The following is a 12,139-nucleotide window of genomic DNA, read 5'->3' on the forward strand; positions in this document are numbered from 1 at the left end:
GTCCATTTGAGTAATTAGTTCTACAGCAGATATTCTATGCAAAAAACTGCAATACCCTTACATGAACCACCTGATAATTTCCTCTTCAGTGAAATTCTCCCCCTCTTGAATATTAATTAGAGTACTTTCCTGGAATTTTTACTTCCATAAGTCAGTGCACTCAAGCAGAATTTTATGAGCAATCCTTTACTGACTGAATAATTTTTCTCTGAAAATTTTTTGACAAAATACTTATCATATAACTGACGAATCCAAATGTGTTCAGTACTTTAAAGACATTTTTCTTTAGATGAGTTATAAAAACTCCCTTTGAAGTATAATTGTTGGCTGTAAATGTGAGAAATGTATTTAATCTTGAATTTATTTTAATTCATTAATGTAATGCAATATTTAAATTTTTTGCCTCTTTTATTGTAAGACAAATCAGCGGTATGTAGGCCATTCTGAACAAAATAAATACATTGGTTTTTTGGTTTTTTTTGGTAACTATTTCAGTCTATTGGGATATTTGGGTTCTTTTTGTTATTATTATTGTTCTAGCTTTTTTGGTCTTGGCTTTTTGTAAAAACTGAACATCAACATCAAATTTCTCCTCTGGTTCTTGGCAACATTTCTTTTTGCTTCACAATTATAATGCTGCATAGCTACCAAAGAATAAAATGCAATTTAAAAAAATACACTCAACTTATTACCACGTAAACAGTTAATGATATTTTCAACATTTCCGCCATATATTCAGATCCACCATATAACATCACAAATCTAATTTTAGCCCAACTTTCTGTTCTATTTGAATGTGAAGAACATTTTTTCTACTGAGCTATGATTATGAGATTATATAATAGAATTAAATTTATAATTATTCTCAGTAACAATGATGATTAGGCACTTCTATTCATATTAAATTGTTAAAACCAATTATCTCAATTATGAGAACAATGATGAAAGAGTTTTTACTATAACAAAAGCACAGAAGTGTCCCTTGTATATTCATCCTCTATACAGATGGAAGTAGTGTGGAAATACCCAAATTAAAGACTCTTGTTCAGTCCTAGGTAAGAGAAATATTCATACAGTCACATCACTGTATGAGGACTGAAAAGAAGAAAAAACCCAACCCCAATGTATTCTAGGCTTATTACTTCTATGATAATCTTCTGAAAGAAATATAAAACCATAAGACATGATTTCCTGTTAGGAATTCAAGTTGACAGACCATTAGCACAAAATGCTGCTGGTTGTGAACCTGCAAGCTAAAGAAATCTTGTAAAGTCAGTATATTTTAACAAACAAATTATTCATGCTAGCAGGGCACAATTATGTAATTGTATAGCTGCATTCATCCTGAAGGATGCCAACAGTAAAAGAAGTGGGCCAAATTTTCAGAGAAGCTGGGACCGAAGAGTTCTCCCTGTCCTTCTCCTGCTTAAGATGGGTAACAGACCATGCCTTCACTGCTTATGATTTCTGGAAACTGCTGAAGTTTTCAGGACACATGGCCTCAAATGCTGGTAATTAAAGAAATTGGTTGCTGCTACAGGATGGTGCACAAGTTATGAGGAGCAGTAGTTGTAGAACTAAGATAATAACAAAAGAAAAAGATAAGATAATAATGTAAGATAATAATAACAAAAAAAAAATCCTTACTGTGACCAATAACCAAAACAAATGTAACAAATATAACAAATAGCAGTACTTGCTTGCTAACAAACAGAAAGGAAAAGGAAGAGAGATTCCGATGATCTCTGACTAGAAGCACCAGCTGAAGACAGTAACAGTCTTGCTGTGATGAACAGTATAAGCCTTCTTTCTGATGAAACTCAGAAAGAGGTCACATAAGCCATAACTCAGTGTTTCCAAAAAAGTGAAGTTTCATTTACATTAGGACAGATAACATCTGGAGATTTAAAGGAAACAACTGCTTTGACTGTTGGCTTGGTCAAACTGGCACTGAGTACCCCTGTCCAGGTAGTTCTCCTGACCTATTTTTTTCCTCTGAAAGTCTATTACTGGTGTTTATTCATCTTTCTATAACAGTGCATCGGCTACCAAGAAACACTGTCTGGACTCCAGAGCAGTGTTCATTGCAACATTGAGTTAATAAACTTTTGTATTTAGATCTTAGCATGGAAATTAGTCAGAAATAGATGAGATGAACAGAAAACTTTTCTTTGCTGTGCATTGAGCCTGAGAATAAGGGAAATAAAATATTTTAATTGCCTTACATTCATTAATTCCACATCTATTCTTCTTTATATTTATTAGTTTGCACCTTTGCAAGTATAACCATTTTATACGAACTCACAGAAAAAAAACCCTATGAATTCTGTGAAACTTTTTTTACTATTCCATATCAAATGCTTATTAATCTGAATAATGTACCTAGGTCACTTACACAGCTTTTGAATGGATGTTTTATTTCATGGTTACATGGACCTCTAAAACACATGGGCGCATTTTTGCACCAGTACATTTCTTCAGGATAGGGTTGTGAGCCATGAGCAACTAATTAATGATCATTCAGGAAAAGCTGCTTGTTCAGGTAGGAGGAGTGCTGTCAAGTGTCAAAGTATTCACATTTTGAAAGCTTCAATTAAGATAATTTTTTAATCTATTGTTAGCAGGATAAAGTTCATAAGTTTTCCTGCTGCTGAGAACTCCAGGTGTCACCTCCAGCAATTCCTTTATTCAACGGATACAATTGCCTTTCAAATACTAAGGGTTCATTTTTCTTTAGAACTGCCACTAATTATGAAGAATTTTAATCACTTTTGCTGCAGAACTGTTAAAAGCTGCACATTTTCTCTATGCTGCTCTTTAACAGAGAGGAATTCAAACAAAACGTAAAACAGGCATTAATCCTAAAATATACATTGAATGACACTGCATTTAATACATCCAAGGGACATATTATCCTCTACACCAATAAAAATTAAATGAATTTTGAAAGCAATTCTAGTCTTATTTCTTAACAACCTAAAAAAATCAGTTTGCCCACTCAAAGGTAATAAAAAGATAAATTCTCAACAACTTGACTTGATAGAAGTAGTTAATACTGCTGCCCCCAGGGGCAGGCAGGAGCTTTTCCATTGCTGGAGAGAAGCAGAGGAGGGAAGGAAAGTGAGCCTCCCATGGCTGTGCTGCACAGCCACAGCTGTTAAAGGGCATTGGCAGGGCAGGCTGCAGATGGGAGGGCAAAGCACCAACCCCAAGCACACCTGCTTTGGATGGATGGCACCTGAGAGCAAGGGAATGGGGCCAGGGCTCTCAGAAAATCTTCAGCTGGGACTGGTATGTACTGTCTGCAGGTTATTACAAATTTCTGAACAGAACCATAACTCACATTTGCAGTATTTAACTGATATTTATGCAGCAGATTTTAATTTTGCTGTTGTGCCCACAAAGGCCTTGCAACTATCAACAAACCAAGCCTTTTCCTAAATACCTGGGAAAACTAAAGGTTATTTCTGCACAAATACCCTCTATATCCAATGCAGGAACTGCTTGACATTGTCAAAAATGCCTATCTGCTGGGAAGACTGGAAATGCTTCTAGTTTCTAGAATTAAAACAAAAAATTGAAAATTAACCTAACCTACAACTTTTTAACTAAATATAGAACATGGCTTTATTTGTTTCTTTTTTACTGCATACACTTTTCTGCTACAGAGAGTGGGTTTTTTTTGCACTCAAGCAAGCTCAAAGTCTTTCTCAAAGTGGACTGGCATAATGCCTCTGTGGGAGCCCATGTGTGTTAGAAATTCTTACATCCCACTCTAAGTGGAGAAGCTAAAACATCACACAAAACAACTGTAAATGCCTGTTTCAGGCAATAATACTGATGCTGCCTTTCACTGCAGTACTTTTGTGTCTACATGTGTGCCATCACACCTTTGGTTGTTTCACATCTAAAAAAAGCTGATTTTTATCTTCTTCATGAACTCATGACATTTCAGGCTGAAGAAACCTCGTAACTTTCAAAGTGACCCTTTTAGGGCAACAGCTCTGCTGTCAATACAGTTGCACGCTGGCATTCAGAGTAAGAGCATGGACTGATTTAAACTTTAAATACCAAAGTATCTCTGAAATGCCTCAGGGCACAGCAGTGATTTCCTCTGAGTTTTCTTTTCTTTACCTTGCAATGTCAATTTAAAATGCTATTCAGTTGTATTCATTGTATTCAGCTGTGCTAGGGAAGACTTCACTCACCTTCCACAAGCCATGACAAATATTATAAAACTCTCAAAAAGAGACAAGCATAAGTGAAACATTTTCCTGGAATGGCCTGGTTCTTTGATATTTCTCAGTTGTGTTTGAAAATGCAATTACTGTAAAAAGTAACAACTGAAAACTGAAGATCTTGCTACCATAAAATTACTATTTTTTCCAAATTCATCTGAGTTTGAATTTGACTGATTTCTCCTTCCTGTAAGCACAGCATGACTGGAAAGATACCACTGATCTGATTTTGTAATCCTTATGCATACTAAATAGAAACTTATTTTAAAAGCAGAAATTTAAGTAAAATCACAGACTCCTGTTTGATCACACTAAATTCAGCCTTATCTGTGCTACACTGAACTCAGCAGGACTTGTCTGGGGAAATGCTACTTGTCCACAGAAATACTTAGAGGATTCAAGGCCAGAATAACTACTTCTAAGACATTACATAAGACAGTAAAGCCAAAATGCCTGAAGCCACTGTGTATGACTTAGCAAGAAACTCTTTCTTTCTTCTCTCTGGTGCCACTGATTTAAAAATAGCAGCTATTGACATAAATGAAGTCAGGGGCTGCATTTTGTTGCAGTGACCCACTATAAAATCCCTCTGGCCACATGTGTATCTTTGCAGACACCAAGGACTTTAGACAGGTAGAAACAAGGTGTGACTTTATACAGAGGGCTGAGCATCTCACTTAGAGATAAAAAAAGAACACAAGATTAGAAGATAAAAGAATCTAGGATCATATTAGATCATCTGGTTCAAATACAATCCTCAGTTATTTCAGGCACTATTTAATTCTCAGCCTTCTCTGTGAGACACCATGAAGTTATTCTTGATCTTTTCATATATAAATCTATTTTCTTCACCTTCATGGTTTCTTCACCTTTGCAGCCCTTCTTTGCTAACTGCTGCCTGAGCAGTTTTGTGCTCCAACATTCAGCTCTAAGTCATCTCAAAAATGATGACATGATGCCTGACAGCACAATGAGCATTTTTCACCTTACAATACAGTGAGACAATGCATGACAATATGATGTATTAGGTCTTTAAGAAAACATGTAAAAGAATGTGCATACAGAGTGTTCATATAAAACAATTTTTCAAATTACTGAGATAAAATATATGTGTAAGTCTTCCATGTGTTACTTAGAGATATTATATTTTTCCCTAGCTAACTGGCATTTTTCAGACGTCCTTAAATCCTCACCCTGTTCTGAGTTTCTAAGCATCTTTTTCTCTGCAGGTCATGCAGGCATATATGTCCCATTCTTAAAAATGGGACATATATGGGGCAAAATGCAAAAGATTTCAACACTAATCTCCAACTTGGAGTACCACCAAAATAACACAGATTTCTGGCACAAAAATGGCTCGAATTATCATGATCAGACAATTGATATACAATCAACTCCTCAGATTTTTGGAACGTCCATGAGTGTTACTGTTTGTTGTAATAAAAAGATAATTTTTCTTTTCTTTCCAAAGGACTCCAAGGAACTCTTTGGAAGAAGGGGCATTACCAAATGCTTTCCTGTGCACACATGTGGCTGATCTCCCTCCCAGTTACAGTGGTCAAAGGGTGGGCAACACACTTGTGCTACACAAAAGTTTTTACAGATCTTACTGCTACAAGTTATTTCTACGTATTTCCAGTGGTAAAATAACTCCAATGCTTCAGTGTACCATGTTTCCAGAGCCAGTAAATTTGCAGGGATTTGCAAATTGAAAGCAACAATACTTATTCAGTTACTGAAAGAAGGTGGTAAAAAAAATTATTTCAGAACTACATATTTTATCAAAACAATACACTCCTCCCACCTCCTCCCATCCTTCCATTTAGTTAAAGACAGGCACCATGCCTAACCTCAGCCACCCTGGTTTCCTGTCCCTTCTCTGCAGCAGCGCCTTCTCCACTTATCAAAACTGGATGGAAAGGTGTTAAACAGAATACACTTCTAAGGAAGAAATACCAAGAAACCTCTTCATCCAAAGATAATACATGGAAATATTTTATGCCAGGTTTCCAAGCTCTCAAGGTCTTGACTGTCTTTGTTACACTTATTTTCACTAGGAAGGTTGTCTGGAACTCATGGCAATGTTTCTGTAACCTCCAATTAATCAGTTGATAAGGTTTTTTCTCCACATGCTCCACCATCTGATACATCTTGACAGGTGGCAGAAAAGCCATTATTTGGTTCAGAGGATGAACATATAATTGTGTTATGTGAGTGGGAAAAACTTCAAAATCAAAACCTGCAAGCCCTTCATCTGAAAATGCACGACAGACTTACTGACAAATGGGATCAACATCCCTGCAGACAAATGAGGAAACGGAATGGAATACATTCTGTGTCAGTTTTTGAGTGTTCAGTTCTTTTTGAAAATATTTGGCTGGTGGGTGAAAGGGAACAATCTGTAGCAGGTTTTCCAAAACTACAATGCACAATTTTTCAATGTTCTCTGAAAAATCAAAAATCTCTTGCTGGCACAAGCAAGGTACAATTGTAAAGGTACAATGGGTGAATGGGGAGTTCAAGAAAGTAGCTAAAAATAATCAGAACCTTTTCTTTTTTCTGTTTAAGTCAGATTTTAGACCATCTTTACTTAAAGAGATTGATTCTGCAGGCACAGTTGAACATGAGTGCTCAGTCCATGAAGAGGCATCCACAGGTTTAACTGAGAAAGTGGGAATAAATCTTAGTTTTCCTTTTTTATTAAATATTAACTAAGGCAAAGTTAAAGAAGGAAGATGTTTCACATGTACCTAAACCTGTCTATCAATATTCAAATTTCAAAAAAACTGCACGTTATTTACCCATTCTGTAAAGGCATTACAAATCAATGTGTTTGCTCATGATGCATAACCCAAACAGCACAAATGCTCTCTGCAGATCCTGAAAATGTTCTTTTACTTTTCCCTTTGGTTTGTTTTCTCAGCTGCAATCCCCTCAATTTTTTCTATTTACTTTTTGCTGGATGACAATTCTTTGTTTGTATCCTATTCTTTGAAACAATTCTTTGAAATGTATCCTATATTTATTTCAGGTCCAGCAAATAACTTGAGTAAAATTAACCAAATAGGCACAATGAAACAACTGTCTGGGGCAGCATGGCTCCCTAATCTATGGAACAATAAATAATTTTCTCTCAGATCACACATTGACTGTATAAGGGGCCCTTTAATTTTTAGAAAGTGAAAACTTTCTGATGTTTGTCTTTTGACAAAAATGATGAAGTACCAAACCCCACACATGCCTGAACATACCTGTTGCTAGCATTACTGTTTCAGTCCTCAAAAATACCTGCAAGCTGAAAAGCTGAGTTCAGAAAAATGAAACCAATGAACACCATCCACAGTTTATAGTAACAGATGACCCTCACTGTAAAGCAGCAGATGGGACTCATGCATATGCTATCAGAAAATGGTACACAACATCTAAGCTATCAAAAAGGTATTAGATGTTCTAACAAGAGAGAAAATATTGTACCTTTAAAGGCAATTTTATGATCTAGAAAGTTAAAGCAGTATTTTTATAAACTCAATTCATCATGTTATTTGTTGTCTTTAGATGGGACAATTTTTCCAAGTACCAATAGCTCAATGAACATAAACTAAATTAGTCCTAGCTTAAGATTTGCACCTATGGAATGATCACAAATTGTTTTTGTAGTGTAACTACAGGAGGAATTAAGATACAGAGGATTAGTTGACAATTGTACCTGTTTAAGCACTACAAATGAATGGCAAGACCTCTACAAAAGGCTAGAAGTGTAAAAAATATTCAGCTTTATAATAAAGAATATATCTTAATTTTCATGGGGAAAACCCCTTTTACTACCAGAAAGGTGGGAAAGTTATTCTTGAACTTCAGTCTTGTCTCATTAAGCCATCAGAGTGCTACAAAACAACACCAAAATTTTCCTGCTAAAGGGGTGTCATAAAATATCACTGAGAAATGGTGGCAATAAGAAATAGCTGTTCATTCCAGAAAAAACTGTGTTGATAAGGTAAAAGTTTACAAGACCACAAGAATGTTGAAAAGGAGGAAGAGGATCAGTTGGTCTGTTTCTGCAAGACCTAGAGGGTATCACACAAAAACTAACAAAGGATGTATGTATGAAAGGTGGTAGACATGTGGTTTTCTTTGCCGAAGAATACTAAAATTCTGCTGTTTCAGACAGAGATTTAACAAATCCGCTGGAGCATATGAAAATGTTAGAAGCTATACATCAGAAAGTCTCTAAGCTGGAAAAAAAAAGTGCACTGGTTCTCTAAAAATGTCGCATCTACTTGCCCTGTTTTTACTGGGCTCTGGACACTTCCCTACAACCACTGCAATGGAGAAATAGAGAAGTACCAACTATTCAGTTTTGATCTTTGTGTAGTAATTAAGGACTCAGTATCCTTGGTAGCCTGCTCGACTGCCTAGAATCAAAAAGCTTTTCCTTACAGTCTGTATGCATCTTTTTTTTTTACACTTTCATTCTGCCTCTCAAGCAGCTCACCAACAGGGTGCCCTTGCAACACCCTTCTCACAGGTAGTGGCACTGCTCTTAGTCCCCAAAGCTGTCTCTTCTCAGGCTGGACAAGCCCAGCTCACCCAGTCCCTTCTCACGGGTCTCCTGACACTGACACGGTGACTTTTCAATGGACTTGTCACATGCTATTGATGCCTTTCCCATACAAGGAAAGGGGGACAAAACATGACACAGTAGTTGCTCTCAATTATTGAGTTGTGCCTTGTGGTACAAAAAGCAATGGATGCAAAGTGGACCTATTGGAAATAATTCCTTTGTTCAGAAAAAAAACTAATATATGCTCTCTTCATATTCAATCATCTCAAAACATTGCTAATAATGGAAGTTGCCCAGCTAAAAGGCAGTAAAGTAATTCAGATCTATTAAGATCTTCTAAGGAGAACAGAGAAGTCTCATTGAAGATAAATCAGGCCCCATCAAAGTCAGCTAAAATATTGCTATTGATTTGCAGAGATATCAGAATGTGACTCTTCATGGCTTCTTCTCAACAGCTGAAGAGTCAATTACCAAGATTTTCATTAAAAGCAATTCAATTTTAAGTGCTACCCAGATATTCCCTCTACTGTCAGATACGACATGTTTGAACACATAAGGAAAGGTGGAGAGGCCAACTAGGTAGTTGCTGGTACACTGTTAATGTTCTTTGGCTTTAACAGCACTGAGCACAGTGAAAAACACAATAGAAGCTTTAATTTTAATGAATTTCTGTAGAAAGCTAGCAAGTAATTTCTAACAATAGCTGTTTGTCCTGGATGTATCTGCAGACACTTTGGTCCAAAGAGATTGTGAAGTGCAGCACATATCATGTATAACATCAGTAAAGAATCTAAATGAAGAATTCTAGAACCTATTTTGAAGAATGGTAAGGTGAAGAAGAAAAGCAGAGGGTTAATCTTAATATGCTGGAAATATAACATTTAAGAACACATTGATTTGGAGGTTCTAAAAATTGGTGGAACATATCTGTAATGGAGAAAAAACTTCAGTGTGATTCAACCAAGATTTTAAAAAACCCTAATGGTGATACTGCAAGTAGCTGCACTTAAACCCTCTGAACCACATAAAACACCAGAAGTTTTAAAGAAGTTTTAAAGAAGTTTCAAGTCAACATTTGACATTCCTAAGGTATTTAAAATTCAAGAAAAGTTCTATTCCACAGAATTCTTTAACATCCACCCCCCTGATCTCAGTCTAAGAAACATATGTCAGCAGAACAGTGGACTTAGCTGAACCTGAGATTTGTCCTTACAGAAGGACAAAGGGATTGCTATTTTTTCCCCAATATTTTCACAGTATTTTGCACATAAATCATTGACAAACTTTTTTCCCAGAAACAAGGGTAAAGAACTATCTTGGTCTTCTCCCCATTTTTCTCTAAATTTTTTTCTCAGCTTTTCAAAAGAGGATCGATGGAATTACAGCAGTATTTCATTAGAGTCACATCAAATATCAGGAACTCTTCCACAAATAAACCACAATCAATCAATTAGACCACTTCAGTGGTGAAGATGTATAAACAGCTGATTAATGTTTAATGTCAAACTCCTTACAAAGAAAAAGAGGCAATAAATAGTGCATAAAGAAACCTCCAAAAGCTCAAGGGAACAAAAGTCTTACTTTCTGGTTTATTGCTAAAGTGAAGTTCTGTACAACTGATTTGCAAGCATAATGTCAGTGCAAAAATACCTGTCCTCAGATGTACAAAGAAATATGAAAAAATAGGTATAGACATACCTGGTCCAATGCAGAACGATGCAATGATTGCAAGGATACAAAATATACTGAGGTAAGGAAGCCAATACACAGTGTTCTGGGTGGATAAAAGACATAAATTTTAGATATATTGTACATCTCACAAATATTTCTTAAAACTTGCAGATAACAGATAGTGTTTTCCATGATTCTTGATCAGAATTTAGTCTGGGGTTACTTTAGAAAATCCCAGCATTTCTGTAGGACCTTATTAGATGATTTGTGTTTAAAGGCTTTGGTCTCTGTGAAATCCCTGAAGAGAAACACTAGACAAGCAATGTACCACAGTCAGAATTCTAAAAATCACAACATCTTGTGGTAAAGCTCAAGTCAACCTGGAACACTGAACACTTCAGCACCTCCATCCACCTCTTTTAAAACATTCAGTAATGTTTAAAAAGAGCATCTAGGGAGGCCCACAGAGCTTCACAGTTCACCAGTGAAAGGCTTGGCTGAAGACTATGGCTGACATTTGGTTGGACAATCAGGATCTGAACCTTGGCAAAGCGTGGGAAAGCCACAGTCCAGGGCTTTTCAGCTATAATCTGATTTTGCAGACAAGGAAGTCCATATATGCTATCTTTCCTCTATTTCTAAGTAGATTTTTCTCTACTGAGACCTCTAAATATCAGGAACTTGAAATACGAAGAGCAATTCCTCTGGAGCTTGCAGGACACTGTTTCTTAATAATGTATGTGAATATTTGATTCTAATACTAATAGATGAGGAAAAAAAACATGGCTACCCATTTCTTTCTCTCTCCAACAGGTATAGTTTTAATGCAGCAAAGTGTGAATGATATTTGTAATAGAATTTTGCTATTTTTGAAAAGTTTGTTACCATACATGTAAGTGTACTATCACTACCTTGAATGGCATTGTAAAAATATCCTTTCTAAAGAAAGTAATTATTTTTTCAGTGTTAAGGAAAGGCCCCCATTTTCTGATGTTTTTACTCTTCCAGTCTGGGTTATTTCCTTAGTTCTGGAAACCATGGTCTCTTGGACATTAACATTAACCAAAAGGGTTGTAGATCTATCAAAATTACACAATCTAGGGTTCTTGTCTGGAAGCAAATCCAAGGTCTCTGAGAAAAAGAAGGTGCAAATATGGAGTAGATATTTAACATGTCTGAAAGAACAAGTCAGTATGGTATCTTACCTAGGACCACTAAAAAAATGTTCATTGTTTGAATGGCTCACAAATTTCTCTGAGATTAAGCCTATTTGTACCGTGATGCTTTGTCCAAAGCAAATCTCTAATACTTTACAGTTTGAGACCCTTTTGAAAGGAGGCAAAACTGAAAGGCATTCAGACTTCAGGGATATTAAACAGCTGAAGGTCCTCACACCTCCAGCTTAGCTTTAAAAGATCTGGAAGGGAATTTTTCACTTAGCATACAAAATATGCAATAGCATCTCTCTTCAGGAGGAGAGCTGTCTTACAGCTGTCCTGGCAGGAGAGTGAAGTAAAGCTTTACTGTGATGTACATTCAGGTAAATCAAATAAAACTGCAGTGGTGTGGCACAGACCTGCCAGTCAACCTGACCTACTGACTCCCTTCAAAAAAGAAACAAGATTTGGAAGTCAGATTAATGGCACCACACAGGAATCAAAATCAGCAG

At 36.2% G+C, this 12,139-nt stretch overlaps 1 protein-coding gene across 3 annotated transcripts in view; it reads right to left on the reverse strand.

Moving 5' to 3' along the window:
• SLC2A9 (solute carrier family 2 member 9) overlaps positions 1 to 12,139 on the reverse strand; it is a 78,473-nt gene that overhangs the window by 14,452 nt on the left and 51,882 nt on the right. For all 3 annotated transcript variants that reach the window (XM_058024854.1, XM_058024855.1, XM_058024853.1), the window contains one exon: positions 10,498 to 10,573. In XM_058024854.1, the coding sequence (XP_057880837.1) occupies positions 10,498 to 10,573 (76 nt within the window). The remainder of the gene's footprint in view (positions 1 to 10,497; positions 10,574 to 12,139) is intronic.

Source organism: Melospiza georgiana, chromosome 5 (assembly GCF_028018845.1).
Source record: "Melospiza georgiana isolate bMelGeo1 chromosome 5, bMelGeo1.pri, whole genome shotgun sequence".
NCBI lineage: Eukaryota > Metazoa > Chordata > Aves > Passeriformes > Passerellidae > Melospiza > Melospiza georgiana.